A 17,339-nucleotide genomic window follows, 5' to 3' on the forward strand; every position below is an offset into this window, starting at 1 on the left:
TGAAGCCTGGAAAACACTACCCTCAGAGGTGTGGGGGTGATGCTGCCCTTCAGAAGATGGCAGTGAGGGGGCAGACACCCTAATTTTCTTATTCATGGGGGCTGGTGGCCTTGGGCCCTGAAACGCAATCAGGATGGAATCAGAACTGCCGATTTCAAAGGTTGGGAAGCCACTCCCAGTGGACTTGGGTCCAGGACATCATGTGATGCTCAAGCCCCCGATAACACAACCAGTCTGGCCCCCATTCCTTGGAAGCATATGCTCAGTGGTAACCCCTGGCCCCTCTTTCTATGCCATTATCCCCTGAGGAAGCCCCGTGAGTGCGGCATTGGACCAACAGTCCAGCCGTGTAGCTTGACAGGCAGCAATTACCTCTGAATGCTAAGTCATTTCCACTCACTGGTGGCTTTTACCCACCTCATCAAGCTGCCCAAGGACTACAAAGCACTCCAGCCCATCAGTGCAGCCCATTAGGAGAACAAAGTGGCAGCAGAGCCAGCCTGCAGCAGCTTGGCACTGATGCTGGCAAATGGTAGGCGTCTGACAAATAAATGGATTAACCTGCCCCAGGGTTAGTTCTGGAGGAGAGAGAGAGAGAGAGACCCCCAGGTTTGGGTAGACTGCGTGACCTTTCAGACCCCTCCAGCCTGACTCACAGCTTATCTACCCACCCCACTGCCACCAAGCCCTCGCTCATAGGGACGGCTTCCCCTCCAGGTCCTCCAGTGGACTCCGGTCAAAGGGGAGCCGTGTGCTTCTGCCCCCTCCCCACCCACTCGGTCACTCAGTCATTCAGGAATGATTCGCGGAGGTCTAACCAGTGGAAGGGAAGCTACCCTAATGCCTGGTGCGTGGAACAGAAGCAGGCATGCAGGTGACTCAGCCCTGCCCTGAACCTATTAGGGACTCTTGGGATGTGACCCCAATTATCTGGGTGGTATAGCAACCAGTGAAGAACACGCCCACCATAGCATCTTCTTGTCTCCCGGTGGGTATCAACCTGCATTTTCCCTCATTTCAGAAGAGACATTTTCAGGGAGATGGCATGGGTAACCATCAAACATCTAAATGGGCCAGCTCCTTGATCAACCAGAAGAGACCCCAGCTGGCTGCCGAGATGAGCAGGATCTCCCGGGCTCCCCGCTGGGCCAGGCATCTGCCACCTTTGTAAGGTCCAACAGGCGTCCAGAGCAGAGGGCACCTCTGAGGGAGAGAGCTTCCATCCAATATGGGAGCATCATACCTCATGGAATCTAAGACTCCAATCAATCACTAAGACACATCCTCATTTCAGAGATGTTAAAAGGCAGAAGAAATAAATAAGTGCTTCTTAGAATCCATGGAACAGTTTAACATCCAGCACAGACTTAGCAATGTGTGCGAGCTGAACAGCGCTGAGGCTTGTCAGGGTCTTTTCTTCCTAAATAGGCCATGGGGAAAGCCTGGTCTTCATGCCAAGCTCTCCCACTGTCCCTCTCAACTCCAGGGGGAGGCAAAGCCAGCTCTTCAGAAAGCCTCCTTGAGCGGTGACAGTTGTGCTTGCCCATTCTGAATGTTCCTCGGTGCCTGACAAGAACCGTACATGTGCTGGAACTAACTACTGTATCTCCAGCTGCTGCGAGGCTGACACCAAGCTACAAGACGGACGAAGGATTTACGGAGTCAACGGGTTCATTTAATCAGCGTGTGTGTGACATCCTCCTGGAGCAAGGCAGGAAAACTCCTTCTGAAGACGTGTCTGCACACACGCTGGAATTGTGTGTGCGGGCGCACACGTGTCAGTGTGTACATGCACACGCATCTGTGCACACTCAACAAGTGTGGGTCAGTCTGTGTGTCATGTGTCATCTGTTTGCTAAAGATGGAAAAGCCTTCTGCCTTTGGTTTCATTTCTTCTTAAAGTTTTGCCTTTCTAAAGTTTGGCTTTGCTATTGGAATTTGATTTCTTGATTTAAATGAGCTGGATATGGCAATAGACCTTATTCTGTGCTTTTTATTCTCTTTCTCACTTAAACTGTTGCCTCCCGGGGCAAGTGCTGTGTCTTCTTTGCCTTACAATGTCCCCCAGAAACCACCGCCGCCGAACAAAGAAATAACCAGAGTTGTGAAGTGGAGTCTAAAATGTACAGAACAGGCTCATCTATCACAATTTTGACACCGGAGCACAGAGTCAATTATCTCACATTAACTTGCTCTTGTTGGCATTTTGGCACATTTAGGGAAGATTCGCTTCCTCATCACATGGGCTCCCCACCCCCCGCCGCTGAAAAGTAGCCAAATGGAGAACACTTTACACAAAACTCAGCTTCCCCTAAGACTCGCAAAACCACTTGGCAAGGCAGCGCGTGTACCTTTTCATAAGAGATGAAGACCCTGAATATTCTGTCTCGCACCCAAGCCTTGATGAATGATAGCATCGCAAATAAGTTCTTAGGTTGGGAGGCTCTAAGGCACGTACGCTGTCAGACATCATTCTCATTTTAAAGGTGAGCAAGCTGACAACCAGAAATGAAAGGTGACTTTTTAACCAATGCAGGAAGAAGGAGAGAAGGAAGGGAGAGAGGGAGGTGACAAAAAAAAGAAAATTAAAGCAGAGCTGAAAGTAGAACTTAAGGCCAAGCCTCTTCCTCGTCTATCATGGAACTACTTTTCCAGCAATTAATTCATTCCTCAGCCCCATGGAGTAACAGCAGTAGGACAGAAACCAGTAGTTCCCACACTAATGGTACCGATGGTGATAACAGAGGGTTGGTGGTGAAGTATGGGAGTAACAGTAGTGATAGTGACAATGTTACTGCCTTCTCTTTATATACCAGAGAATTTTCCAGGGCACCTTCATATGCAGTGTTTCATTCATTCTTCAAAAGAACCCTCCGTGGTAGTCACCGTAGGCGCCACCATATGATGAGAAGCCAAGAATCAGGAGGCTCACTCTGCTTCCAATGACGTGACATCTAGGTGACTGTCTCTGGCCTTCTGGCAGCAGGTCCTTCCTGGGTCCCTCGTCAGCATGGTCTCACTCTGCGTCTCTGTCCAAGTGGCTAGCTGACCCCACCCTGCACACCCAGCTGCTACCTTGAGGAGGAAACTGGGAGACGGGAACCTGGCCAGGTGCAGAGGTGAGGTAAGCTTCAGTGATCAGATCTCAGAGAACTGTGTAAGGGGAGGGACCCTGCCGCAGAGGACTGGGCTCTCCTAGGGTGCACTGGGCTGATTCCATGAGGGGGCTGAGGCTGGGGGCAAGGAAGGTGTAGATTCTGGCCCCTGGTCTCTTTGGCCAGTGGTGTCTCTTTGGCGCTATCATTCTGCCTTCGGACACCGTTTGTCACCTCCTGGTTCATCTCCATTTACCCGCAGAAAAAAGTCTCTCCTTTTGATTTTTCCATTGTTTGTCTGACTGGGGCCTCCAAACCCAGGGATTTCAAGGTGGGCAGATGGTGATGAGATCCACTGTCTGCAACTCTGCACCTCCACTTTTGTAAAATCCAGTCCCCCACAATAGGTGCAAGGGCTCTTTGGCCATGTCTACCCAGTAGACACTGGCTTCATGGTGCCAAGCTGTGTAAAACAGTGGTTAGAGTACTTCACTGGAAACGCAAACATCTGTGCAACACACACACACACACACACACACAGTGTGTATGTATAAATCTTTGTGGGACAGTACATGCCAGTGACTTTGGTTTCTAAACTTCATCAGCTTGCTTTGGATCCCATTTTAGATGCTCTCTCTTTTTGGGGTTGCAGTTTTCACATCTGTGAAATGATGAGGGCAGCGGGCAGACAGAGGAGCATTCTGTCACCTGCCGTCCTAACTCATGGAATTCAGGAAGAAAGTGAGAACTTACAGGAAACCAGATCTCTCCATCACTTCTGCAAATTACTTCAGTGATAATAAAGAATAAAAAACATACAGAGAAATGTTCTGGAAATTATGGAAACAGCATCCAAATGGGGCAGGATTACCCTATGCAGAAATGGCAATCTACACCAGAAAGCTACACCTTGACTCTGGGATGTGGATTTGCAACAGCACGAAGCACAAACTACACAGCCCCTCCTGATGCTGTGGGCTCCCAGCCTTCTGGGGATGGGGCGATTAGTACCAGACCTGTGGGCTAAATGCTCCTTTAGAAATATAAAAGGGGAAAGGGAAGGGAAGTCAGACCTTGGGAAGTCAGGGGTATGGGGAGTAGAGAGAGAAATGGAGCTGTCAGCATGCTTGATGTTAAATAAAACCTACCAAGATTCAGCTGAGAATTTTAGCAGAATCCAAATGTGCTATATTGAAAAAAAAAAAAAAAGCACGGCTCCCATCTCTAAGGTTCACAGCTAAGCTGGCTTAGAATCACACATACCAAGGTTAAAAATAAAAAGCAGCCATCCCTGAATGACAAGGGCTCCAAGAAGGAAGCCTGAGGTGTGGTGTTTGGTAGTGGAGCAAAGGAGACAGGGAATCAGAGGCTGGATGCAGGGAAGAGGTGTTTACCAGAGGGCACAGTATAAGCCAGATGCTCAGAATTTTGCTATTTTGCACTTAAAAGGCACTTCACTTTGGCAAAGGGTTTCATAATGATCTTTAGACTTTCCATCGAGGAAACCCTGCTGTGCATTAGAGCGTGGCCATGGCTGACCCACGCAGCACTCTGCTCTTGGATGCATTTGTCTCCCCTGCCCTGGGGTCTGGCTCCGACGCTGTCCTTGTACACCTCGTGCACCAGGATGGGACGCCTGTGGGTCACAGCTTGGAGAGACCAGATCTGCCATCCTGTGCCACCCTATCCCACTGAGCCAATCTAACAGTGCTCAGGCCACCCACCAGCCAGCTGTTCCCTGCTGCGCTCTGCTGGGAATGGGCTGTGTGTCTGCCTCCTGAGGACGGGGCATGTTCCACTCCTGTCCAAAACCATGACCATGGTAGGCCAGAGCTCACTGGCAAATGGGACAAGTTGGCCCTGTGATCCCCCTTCTTACAAATCTAGGATCCCTATTAGGAGCCCGGGGAGGGGGGGGGGTCCTTCTTCTAATGAAGTTGCCCTTTATCCAATAGGCTTATGACTTTCTACTCCCTAAAGCGTTTACTTTTATAAAATTAAAAAAAAAGCCCTCTGTTACTTTGTCAGCTCCCATGTTACCCCTCCCCAGTTCCATCACTATGCAGACATTTCTAGCAAGTCTTCAAGGGGCCAGGTGGATGGTGAGAATTCTGTGACCCATGTGTTATGGGGAGCCCATTCATTACATCACCCCCAGGGATGCCTTGCTCATCCCCCATGTGGGCCAGTCCTACACCCCAACACCATACAGGGCTTGGAAGGTAAATAGGCATTGAACAGTGGAGGTTGCCACCTTCCAGAAGCTTCAGGATATTCCCAGACACCACCAGCCTGGATGACTGGCAACCCCAGCAGTGCAGTGGGGGAGTGGATGGTCTACCTATGACTAGTGGCCCCTGGGACCCTAGCCAATCTTCATCTGAGATGCTCACCAGTATTCCAAATTCCACATCCTGGCAGGCTTAGAAGCATCCCAGTGCAAAGTTTCTTTGTTACACTTTTAAAGCACTTTAGAAAGGCCTTGGGAGGCAGACAGGGCAGGGACTTTTTCTGCTCATTGTGATGGATGAGAAAATTGAGGCTCAATGAGTTTTAGAAATTTGCTCAAGCTAAGCGGAAGAGCCAAGACTCACATCCAGGGTCCTTTCTACTACTCCAAAACACTAATTCAGGGTCAGAGCGATTGGGAGTCTCTGATCAGATACAGCAGCAAATACCTGGAGCTGAGGAGACTCCAGAAAAGACCTTTCTCATCCTGACACTTCAGGGGACGCCCTGTCATTCGGCCTAAACTCCGGGGACCTCGCCCAAGCGCAGAGTCCTGCCGCAAGGGGGCCCTGTTCGGACTTTCCCTTCTCAGGGTCCGTCAGAGGCCAGGAAAGAGCTGGCGAGGCTCAGGAGAGGGCTGTGTTCAGGCAGCACGTGTCCTGGCTGCCCCTTCCCTGGACACCCAGCTCCACCCCAGAGGCTGGACACGCAGCCAGCCCTCCAGCAGCTCGTCCCGAGGTCTGGCCGGAGATCTCCCTTCCCTTGCGGCGACTCCAGAGCCAACTATCCTTTGCCGCCCAAGAAACCGCGCGCCCATCTACACATTCACTGGGAAGTTCTGGATGAATCCTTCCCCTAGAGTCTCCCCACGTGTTAGCCGGAACCCACACGGCGAGCCAGGTTAAGGGGAAGCGAAGGCGCAGGAGAGGGCTCAGAGGACCGAGCGCGCGGAGTGGGGCTCCCGCTCCTTACCTGTACCAGTCCAGCCCGCGGCCGTAGTTCCTGTCGAAGAAGTGGGGCTCGGTGCCCAAGGCCCGCACGTCCGGGTGCACGCGAATAAACTCCAGCACGGCGCGGGTGCCCCCCTTCTTCACGCCCACAATGAGGGCTTGGGGCAGCCGCTTGGTACCCAGCTTCGGCGAGCCGGAGTGGTTGGAACTGGAGAGGCGAGGGGCGGGCGCGGCGGCGGCGGCGCCGGCGGGCGCGCTGGGAGCGCCGGGCTCGCTGGGCGTCGGGCCCGGGGGATCACAGGGGCGGGACTTCTGGAGAAGTTTCTGGCCGCCCGCGCTGGGGCCGCGGAGGCAGCGAGGCGCCCCGAGGAGCCGGCTCCGGCCCAGGTCGTCGCAGCAGCACAGGAGGCTGTAGCACAGGTAAGTGCAGGAGAGCGAGAGCGTGAAGGCGAAGAGCAGCCTGCGCGCCCTCCGCGGCTGAGGTGGCCCCGCGCGGCCCAGGACACTATAGGCCATGGCTCCATGGGCGCGCGCCGGGGGTCATGGTTTCTGAGGGAGCGCTGGCGGCGGAGCGGCGGGGGCTCTTCGGCCGCCTAGAGGGCTGGCGCGGCGCGGCCCGGGCCACGCGGGTCGGGCGTGGGGGGCGCCGTCTTCTCCAGGCGCTGCCAGCCGGGGTGCGCACCATGCCCGGGGACCCCAGGGGCGGCGGCTCCTCGGGGGACGGGCGGCGGCGCCTCCGACATCCTCTCCGTCCTAGGTGACGGGGCTCCGGGCAGCGGGGCGGCTCCCGGCGCTCCTCGGCTCTCACGTGCGCCGGGTTAGGAGCGCGCCCAGCGCCCGAAGCCCCATCCCGGATCCACGCCGCGCGGCGCCCAGAACGCTCGGCGGCGGCGCGGCGGTGCGGGCGGGCGCGCGGGCCGGACGGTGGCGCTGGCGCCGGCCGCGTTCCGGCTCCTCGAGAAATGCCGAGCGGAGCGCGCTGCCGGCTCTATTTAAAGAGTCGCCTGACGTCAGCCGCGCGGGTCCCCCGAGCCCGCGCCCCGCCCGGGGACCCGGCCCGCCCCCCCGCGCCCCCACTTTCTTACCCTTCTCAGGGACACACCACCCCGGCCCTCCGCACGCAGGCCGCTCCCTAAGGAGCCCCGGCCGATTTGGGTGATGTTGGGAGGGTGTCGAGGCGTTTGCTCCTCTAGAAGCCTGGACACCCCGGCCACAACGGCCTCCCGACACCCAGGGGTGGGAGCCCGGGTCGAGATTGCGCCATCCAGACCCAGACATAGACCCAGGCGCAGGCACAAGCACCCTGCATTGATAAACGGTCCCAGCACACGGACACACGCACGCACGCAAACACAGGTACACACGTACCTGGGCGGGACACACCCCACATGGGGCGGGGAGGGAGAAATCTCCTAACCTAGGCATAGAAACACCCACGGGGACACTCTCTCTTCCGCCCACCCCCATTTCACCCAGCGGAGAGGGAAGCAGACATGGTGCCTTGCGCGCAGGCAGGCGCGGCGCTGGGACACATGCTCTAGACGGGATGGGTGGAGGAGCGGAGTGTGAGATTCCGTGACTGTTCGTGGAGCTCCTCAGCCCCCCGCGCGCTGACTCACACCCAACGGCTCGCTCTGTCTCACACCCATGAAGCGTGCGCTCCCACCCACCGTCACTCCACCTCTCCCTGAGCCTGGCGGGGCAGCTAGCCCCAAGGAGCGGACTCCGCGCGGGGCGGATACCCCTCAGCCGCTGCCCCCTAGCGGCATTCTGCTCCCCGGGGAGCTGAGCAGGTCCCACAGCGTCCCTAAGGTCCAGGACTTCTTCACGCCACGGCACAGGGAGGAGGAAACAGAGGGCGCGCAGAACTCATCCAGGAGCAATTCTTCTTGGAATGATTCCTAAGTTACTGCCCACGGGACAGCTCTCAGTGACTATGACCAAGACAGGCTTAAGTGACCAACCCAGTACTACCCTGAGTGACCACACTAGTAGGTCAGAACTGTGCATCAGAAAGGCCTAAATGACTGTGGACAAGAACCCAGCTAAGTTGTTGCTCCTCAACAATGCTATGCCATGCTGTCCAGGTGTTCATCAAGTGAGTACCCCCATAGACTGTCGGAGTGACCACCGCCACCCACTCCCCAAACTGAACATCCCTTTTCAGCAACCTTCTTCAGGTGCTAACTTGACCACGCTCTGTGGACCTTAGCCCAAGCTAGGGAAAATTTTGTAGCCAAACCAGACCCATCCCTAGAAACCTTAGAACAATCCGTCTACTACAGATAATAACTTCCAAGTTTGTTTCAAACACTGGGCATGTATTAACTCATTTAATATTGACCACAACCTATGAGATTTTTTACCGTTATCCTCACATCATGTCGCTTCCTTAATCCTAACATTTATTGAGTGCTTCTTTTGTGCAAATCACTTGGCATGCACTACCTCATTTATCTTCAGAGATAGGTACTATTATAATTCCTAACTTACAGAAAGTGAGATTAAGGCTAACACATACTCAGTAATGGACAGAGCTGGATTGAAACCCAGGCAGTCGGACTCCAAGATTCGAGCTCTTAGAGTGTTTTGCAATTCCCTGACTTCCTTTGACCATGCCTCACATAATTCCATCCTACATCTGAACTAAGTTGTTCCGAACTCTGACACCTGGGACTGAATGAGGAATTTCAGGTATGGATTGAAAAGTTCCACAGACTGAGAAGTTCCATGGAGCTCTCATCTCCCTTCTGTAAACTGTTTCTAGTAATGCCACCCATGACCTCATGATCTTTTTCTTGTAGCTACATCACGCTGCTGCCAGCTCAAGCTTGCAGCCAAGTAACATCTCTGTTTCTTACAAGTGCTTCTGATTAAGACACATCTACCCCATACTGTGCTTGCATAGTGAGCTTTTTTGGACCCAACATGTAGGTCCTTCCACATTTGACCTGATTGAATTGTATCTTGTCTCATCAGCTCACTCCTCCAATTAAAAAAAAAATCTACTTGAATCTTGAATCATGACATAGCTTTCATTTATTAAAAAAAAAAAAAAGTAGAAAGATGATATGCTAGCCGCTTTACCCTTGATTCCAGGGGTACCTTGGGCAAGTGGGTTGACCTCTCTGAACCTCAGCTAAAATGGGAATTAGGATAAACTGAAACCTCTTGGGGTTCTGATGTTGCTTAATTCTATGATTCTCATTACTCAAGACATGAACCACTCTGTTGGCATCATGTCATCTCTGTGTTTGATTACAATTAATTAATTCCTCACTCAAATTTTTAATAAAAGTGTCAAAACACATATGTTGCAAGGAGTTCTAATATGTACTTTCAACAGTTTTCCACATTGTGAACCTGCTATTTCCACATTTCATGGTTAAAATTACAAGGTTAAATGTGGATTAATCTACTCTGACAAGTGCTTTTTTTTTTCCATAGGGGGAAAAGAACCATGGATATAGTTATATCTCCTAATTCTGTGCTTGGCTCAATTTTTAAATTATTTTTATCTTTGAATTTATAAACTCTGAAATTTCTGGATATTCAGATACATCAGAGCCATGCAGATTTCCCTCTTCAAAATTCCAACCAGAATAGTGACCACGACTTAGATAAAAATTTTCAGGAGGGAGACAGTGAACATGCCTGTGCATTAACCTCTCCCTCTATTTTTTCCCCAGAAGTGCCAGGATTTTTCTTTGGGGGCATCTGGTAGGATTATGTTGAGTTGTCTGGTTTGTCAAATCACACTCACTTTTCTATCATGTGAAAGAAGATGAAGGTGACTCAGGCCTGGTATGACTCTGGTGTTAGGGACCCAGGGTCCGCCATGTTTCCTCCATCCCCAACTCGCCATGTAGTCCAAGATGACTTACTCATCTCCAACTATCCTGTCCACATCCAAGATGTGCATAAGGAAAAAGGACAGAAAGACATGGCATGTCCCTTCGAGGACATTTCCTAGAAGTTGCCTGCATCACTTCCAGCTGCATTCAGTTGGTCAGAACATTGTCACCTGGCTTTCAACCTTCAAGAGACCCTTTGAAATGTAGTCCTAATTCTGGGTGGCTATAGTCCTGGCTAATATTCAGGTGTTTTGTTAGCCAGAAAGAACTTGAAGAAAACTTATGGAGAGCAACTGGTAATTGCTACCATTCTTGGGTTCTTGGAGAGTTCTCCCTCATTGTTTCCTTATGTGGGTTTGTGTAGGCTGAGCCTAGTTCAAGGGCAGGCATATGACCAAGCCCAGTCAATCACAACTTTCTAATCATATTTCAGTGATCGAAAGCAACTGGACTCTAATTTTTTAGTGATCATCAACTAGAGAACTTTTGTTTAAACTGTTGGAAAGAGAAACTTTTTCTTCTGAGATGATGAACTAATATAAAATAAGCCTGAACCTTTCAATGGCTATCTCTGCCATCGAGAGGGGAAACTCTGGGGAGTGAAGCAAACACAGAAGAAAGCAAGACCAAAAGATGGGGAACTGGAGTCCTGATTGTAACTGAATCTAGCTGCGCCAGAAGCATGGTCCCTGGACTTTTTGCTCCAATGGACTAGTTGTCTTTCTGTTACTTGCAACCGAAAGAGTCTTGACTAACCCAAAAGATAGTTGCCACCTCAATTACAGGGAACAGGGACTATTTAAATTAAAAAATGGTGGAGGTGGAGTGGGGGCTTATTTCTAAGGATACACACAGACTAAGACTGGAATCCTTCAAAATCTGGACAGTCAGAGGATCCAACTGCATTATCCATCTTCTCTATTCCTCTCTGTATCTTATTTATTTCCTTCTGACTCTTAATTGCCTTTTTTTCCCCCTTTATTTATAAATCAGTAAGGGTTACTGAATTGCAGGCAACAGAAACTGACTCTGGCTAATAATATAAGCAAAAAGAAGAATTGGAAATAGCTCACACAGAAAAAGCACTTCAAGATAGTACACAGATTTAATAAGAAGGCTGGAGAATTGGGCTCATAAACAGAGTAGCAACCACAGAATGTATTTCTTTCTCATCCTTTTCTTTCTGAGTCTGTTTTCTCTTTCGTGTCAGCAGTATCTTGAGTCTTCCTTTCCACTCTAATACCCTGCGTGTTAAGACCTTGAATTTGAAATTATAAAATAAGGACGTTTTCTTTCCCTTAAGTCTTTGGACCCAGTCAAGCTTTATTATTCAGTTTTATGTCAGTGTCATTTTCAAAAATCTTCCCTAGTGCTGAGTTTCATAAAATGTGAGAAAATGTTCCAAAGAGGGTGGTTCTTTTGAGGCAAAAGACTGTGAAATGAAGTCACATGGTCTGCAGGTTGTGTGAGATGCAAAGTTCACATCTGAGCCAAGAGGATGTGAATGGATATTCTACATTTAAGAAAGAGATTGGGAGTGAGGATGAGAGAAGATTTTATGCATATTCACTTCTCTGGATAAAATCAGAGGGCAAAAGTTCAAGGGACAGATATTGCCTATAGAAGGGAACCAAATCTAAAAGACCAGGAACCATGGTTGATTTTAAGTGCTTTGTAAGATTCCAAGCCTTTGTCACTCTCCGTTGGCAATAATAGCCATAATAATAACAGGTACTCCTTACTGAGCATTTACTCAGCAGCAAGCACTGGGCAAAGCATTTAAGTGCATTACCTAATCTAATCCTCTCAATAAACATGACACAGATTGTTAATATCCCTATTTTATAAATAAGAAAACAGTGTCAAGTAGGGTGAATTTTCTGTGTTCTCACAGATGCTGCAGAGTGAAGAAGAGGGAAACGAGTGCAAAAAAAAAAAAAAAAATGAATTGGGAGACCAACGATCAGCTTTACCCATAATCTTCCCTCGGGTCAGTACACGCCCCCACCTCCCATCCTGCATTATTTAATCCACATTATCTTATCTTCACCCTATCGTTCCATCTTGTCTTCCTAATAAGACTGTAAACTCCTTGGTGGCGGGGATTAAACAGCTAGTTCCAGCTCAGCCTGGTACTTGGAATTTGGGCTGGTTTTTTTCATGTTGCGACTCCCGTGGTTTCTTTATCTCTTTTCTCCTTCTTGCTGGACCATTAAATATTACCCCATCAGGGCTTCCAAAAAAGAACAAATATTTCATTTCAAAAAAAATCCCAAAGTGAATTATTTGTAATGTCAGGGAAGACACTGAGCCTGTTCACTTGCGCAATAATCCGGTTGAGCTGAAACTCTCTCATCTCTGTGTCTTTAACCAAATGGAAGCAGATAAGACTGTCACAACTGGTGTCATCACCCCCCATTTATCAATGCCCTGTGACATAGATTCAGATTTTAGTGGTGGAGGAGTGGAAGAGCTACCTAGCTTCAGAGAACAATTTAGGGAGATATATTTGTCAGCTTATGTTGAGTTTCTTGTTTCCTTTCAGCATTTTTATTATACAGGTAATATATTCTCCATGTAGAAACAAATGAAAATACTGAGAAGCAAAAAGAAAAAGATCCCCCCAAATCATACCACTGAGAAATAACTGTCATTATTCTTTTTACATCCTTCCAATTATAAATGCATCCATTTGTTTGTTTATGGGTCAGCCCATCGCTACTAATTTGTAAGCTGTTTTTTTAACTTAACAATATTGTGAATCTATTTTATATCATTAAGTACAGACCTAGATAAGTCTTGTAGTTCAGAAAGAGAAAAATCTTTCTGCTGGGAATGCTAGATGTAAGGATGGTGTAAGCGTGCAGCTAACAAATGGAGAAAATCTAGCATGCATATGAATTAATTCACCACAGAAGTGAGCAGAAAGTGAGAGTGAAAGACTGGGTCTTGGTAATGATGTTTGAATCCCTGGATCAAGCTTTGCCTGAAGCTATCTGTTCAAGAGACAGTAAAATATAGTAGTTAGAGGTGTAGGGTCTGGAAGCACACAGCCTGAGTTCAAATCCTGGCTCTGCTAATAAGATTAAACAAGATTATAAATGTAATCATTCAGAGCACAGCCTCACTAACAATAAGCCCTCAATAAACATTAGCCATTATTATGCTGCAAACTTTTCAGTTACATCCATCAGTAAGATCTCTTTTTGACTTTAGCTATTTTGATTGATACAGATAGGTACTTTTCAACTAGATACGCATCTTTCAACCTACTTGAAAGTTTTATTGACAATAAAGTAAAATCAACCTCTGTCCTCAGTAATCACCTAAGACCCCTGCTACTTTGGATCCAACTTAATTCCCTGATATTTTAAATGTTTCTAGGGAAGTAACCAAATATCCTCTCTGGACAGTTCATGGCAAGTGTTCAACAAATGTATATTGTAATACCCTCAAAGACTCCTTTGCCTGGAGGAAAGCAAATTTAGCCCTGAGGACGTCAAACAGCTTAAAGGACTGAATTCTCTGTTTATTGATCACCTCCTTCGTGTCCTCTTCCCTCTTTGTTCAGTCTAAATTCCGCAGATAAACATAATAATCACTTTTTTGCTTATATCATCAACTCCCTTGACCCTCTCTCACCATGCTGTATTTCCTAGTTGAAAGAAATCAACTTTCTGCCCACTCAGTGCCCAGTGTCTGCACCCACACAGCTGAACACAGAAAATGCACAAGCATGATGACTAGTCTCACTTAAAATTCAAAATTTTCAGTCTCAAGTGGACCCTTGACACTTCCCAGCAATCATTTCCCTAGTCTATTCATTCTCCCATTCTGCTATATAACCATTCAGTTCCTTCCCTCCCCTGCTTGAACCTCTGACACCTCCTTCCCTTCCCCGTCAGCTGATGACCTTGCTTCCTACTTCTCTGGTAAATAGAAACAATTAAAGGAGAACATTTACCACTGCCTCTACCCACCTGCCTGTAGCTATGGTCATATAGTCTATTCATTGTCCTGTTAATGTGATGTTATGGCCTGTGTTTTTCAATAAGGCCAACCCCTCCACTTGTGTCCTCTATCCAGGCCACTCTCTTCTGTTCAAGGACATGAATCCAGAAATCCTTCCCTTTTTCTCCTGCATCATCAGTTTTCTCCCTCTCCGCTGGGTCCTTTCCTTCAGCATACTTGATATTTCTTCCATCTTAAAAAGGAAAGAGAGAAAGGACCCTGTCTTGACCTCATCTCTCCTCCAACTAGAGCACCATTTATCTTCCTCTCTTTACATCTCAATTCTTCAAGAGAGATCTCTACTCACTGACTCTGAAGTCTCTCCATCCACTCATCCTTGAGTTCATTACAGTCTGGCTTATGCTCCCATCTCTCATCTAAAACTGTTCTCCTAAGGTCACCAACAACATCCATAGTGCTAAACTCAGGTCAGTTGTTAGTCTTCATTGCACCTGACCTATCAGCAGCATTTGACGCAGTTGACGCTCTTCTTGAAACATTTTTTTCCACCAGGATTTCAAGACACCACACTCTTCTAGTGTGTGTTTCTTCCCCCACCTCTCTACTTCTCATTCTAAGCTTCTTTTGATGGTTTCTTTTTGTCTCCATGACCTTTAATTTGTAATATCCTAGGAATTAGTCCTTAGACACCGTCTCTTTTCTATCTACACTTACTCCCTAAGGACATCCTAAGTTTCATGGCTTTCCATACCACTGCATCTCAAATTCATATCTCCTTTCCCCTGAACTGTCCACTCAGACATCTCCACCTGGATGTCTAACAGACATCTCAAACCAAACAGGTCCCAAACCGCACTCTTACTAGTTCCCTAACCCACTGTTATCACAGTCCTGTAACCTGAGCAATAGTCTTGGTCATCTGTATAAATGACAACTCTCATCTTCCATTTGCTCAAGCCAAGAATAATCTAGAATTAGGCTTGACTACTCTTCTCCTCTCACACCCCACATGTGATCTGTGAGCAAATCCTGTTGATTCTCCCCTCAACACATATACTGAATTTGACTGCCTCTCCCCACCTCCATTGCCATCATCTTAGTCCAAGCTATCATTCATTCTCACCTAATTTCCTGTGGTAGCTAATCAGTCATTTCTCTTCTCTCATTTCTGTCCCCACTCTTCCATGCTTTCCTTCGGATTGCAAGACGCTAGAAGCCTAAAACTACATTTCCCAGAATTGCTTGCCAGCTGGTTTCCCGTTAGGTTTGCCCAATGGGAGTTCCTGGCAGGAGACTGGAAAACAAATGGAAGGGAGAAACCATGCTTTTGCCTCTAGAAGTGTCTCATATAGCATTAGTGACAGCAGACGTGGTGGTTAAATGCACGTTTCTAATTTCTTGTTCATGTAGCGTGGAGGTTGAAGTGGGCATTCCTATAACCTTAGCAGCACAGAACTCTTGGTGTAGTAGACCCTTCACCTCTCAGACAATCTGGGGGCCCTGGGATCCTGCAGTGTTAGTGGGATGTGATCTCCTGGCTTTTTGCAACATGGATGTGGCTGTGGTTCCTAAGGCAGCAGGAGCAGTACCAGACACTCCAGCAGTCCCAGTGATGTAGCAATCATGGGCTCTGGCAGCATCATTTTCCCCTTTATTTCTATAGCCTAGAGATATTTCCTGCAGTTACTAATTTCTAAATAACTTTGTCCTTCCCTTTTTGCTTTTCCTACCCTTCCATCACTTTTAGAACCAATCTCCTGTATTAATTCTTTCTGTTTAAAATACCCAGAATATTTTGTTTTCCTGAGCAGACACTGATTGATACAACCACAGTAGTTCTTCTTAAAATCATCTCAAGAGTGAGAGGGTGCCTCCTGTTTAAAGCCCTCTGAGGCTTCTGATCTCACTCAGGAAGAAGATCTGCCCCAGGGGATAAAGACTTGTCAACTTGGTAAGAAGTGTTTTGAGACAATGAAACCAAAATAAAACTGTCAACTGCCCAGATTGCTCCCTTCAACCCTTTCCCCCCACTATTCTCAAGCAACTAGCAGACTCCAAACTGGCCTCCTTCAAAAATGAGAAATAATCAGAAGAATCTGGCAGGGGACCTGTGAATAAATACCACGTAGGAAGATGTCTTTGGTTCCCTGAATTTCCTCTTGGTTCATTCCAACACACTCTTCCCCTTCTCATCACTCTGCGGTCTCCCTCTCTAGAGGTCATCTTAGTGAACTTTTCTGTAGAATAAGTGACCGGAGAGGGGGCAGCACAATTTCCCAGTTGTGTGCATGGCAAAGGAGACCTAGGGGTGCAGCTGCTCCGGCTTGTACCTCTTTCCTGCTTTCTGCAACACCTGATGGCTCAAAGTACTGAACCTTTTGAAGACTGTCTGGCAGTGTTGCCTACTTTAGGTGTTCAAGGCAGCTTTCTCAGCTCTGCTGTGCTGGGTGATGCTTCCAATTTTTTATTGTAATTTCTCCTTTGCTGATGAGTCCTCTCACCTGCTTTGCTCATGTAGGTTAATACTTTTATTTCATTCCTTTGGACACAGAGGTATTGGAAGAAATACAATTTGTGTGACAGAGGGGTTCTGAAAGGACCTTGAACTTCTCCAACAAAAAAGCACTCAGGTGGTGGCTCTCCAGCTAATCTCTGTGTGCCAAAGAGGCTGCTCCTCCAGGTCTGAGTCTTAAGCTCTGACAGATATCAAATGTGGACCCTGCAGGTGGCAAGCAGCAGGCAAGTAAACAGTTTTAGAAGGTCAGCTGGTGGGTAGGTGGGAAACCTAATTAATTTGTACCATACAAGTAGTACACGAATCATTCCTTTTGTAAAAAATGTAGAATAATGCAGCCAAAGGGAAGGTGCCCTCTGACCGTACCCCAGCAATTTTTGTCCTCTCCCCAAAAGTGGCTAACATTATCACAGTTTAGGTAGTGTGCTTTAGTCTTTCTTCTATGCTTTCATGTATAGAAAACATGGAAAAAACCAGCATTCTTGGGGGCTTGAGGAGAAGTATACACGTATAATTACGGTATTCTGCAACTTGCTTTTTTCACTCAACATGTTAATGCCTGCGGATTTAACTCAGTCTCTACAAAGTATTTCATCATATGTATGATGCCTCCTGTTGTTTCCAGTTTACATTTTTTATAGATCATGGTTGATTTAACCATTTCCCTGTGAATAGGCATTTAGTTTTGTATCCATTGTGATTTCACTTGGCTGCATCTAACTGA

The 17,339-nt window shown here is 47.9% G+C and overlaps 1 protein-coding gene and 1 long non-coding RNA gene across 5 annotated transcripts in view; one reads left to right on the top strand and one right to left on the bottom strand.

Annotated features, from left to right (window-relative positions):
• Positions 1-7,247, bottom strand: part of HS3ST2 (heparan sulfate-glucosamine 3-sulfotransferase 2) — an 82,040-nt gene extending 74,793 nt beyond the window's left edge. Inside the window, exon 1 of one of the 2 annotated variants that reach the window (XR_004312772.1) lies at positions 6,297-6,431. Coding sequence is in view for 1 of the 2 variants with exons in the window: in XM_032460878.1 (XP_032316769.1) it covers positions 6,297-6,790 (494 nt within the window). In the remaining variant the exon portion in view is untranslated. Of the gene's footprint in view, positions 1-6,296 lie in introns of both variants that reach the window. The other variant, XM_032460878.1, reaches the window with a different exon arrangement.
• LOC116657603 overlaps positions 6,565-17,339 on the top strand; it is an 84,922-nt gene continuing 74,147 nt past the window's right edge. For all 3 annotated transcript variants that reach the window (XR_004312774.1, XR_004312775.1, XR_004312773.1), the window contains exon 1: positions 6,565-6,694. This is a non-coding gene — a long non-coding RNA (uncharacterized LOC116657603). The remainder of the gene's footprint in view (positions 6,695-17,339) is intronic.

The sequence above is a fragment of the Camelus ferus genome, chromosome 18, assembly GCF_009834535.1.
Source record: "Camelus ferus isolate YT-003-E chromosome 18, BCGSAC_Cfer_1.0, whole genome shotgun sequence".
NCBI lineage: Eukaryota > Metazoa > Chordata > Mammalia > Artiodactyla > Camelidae > Camelus > Camelus ferus.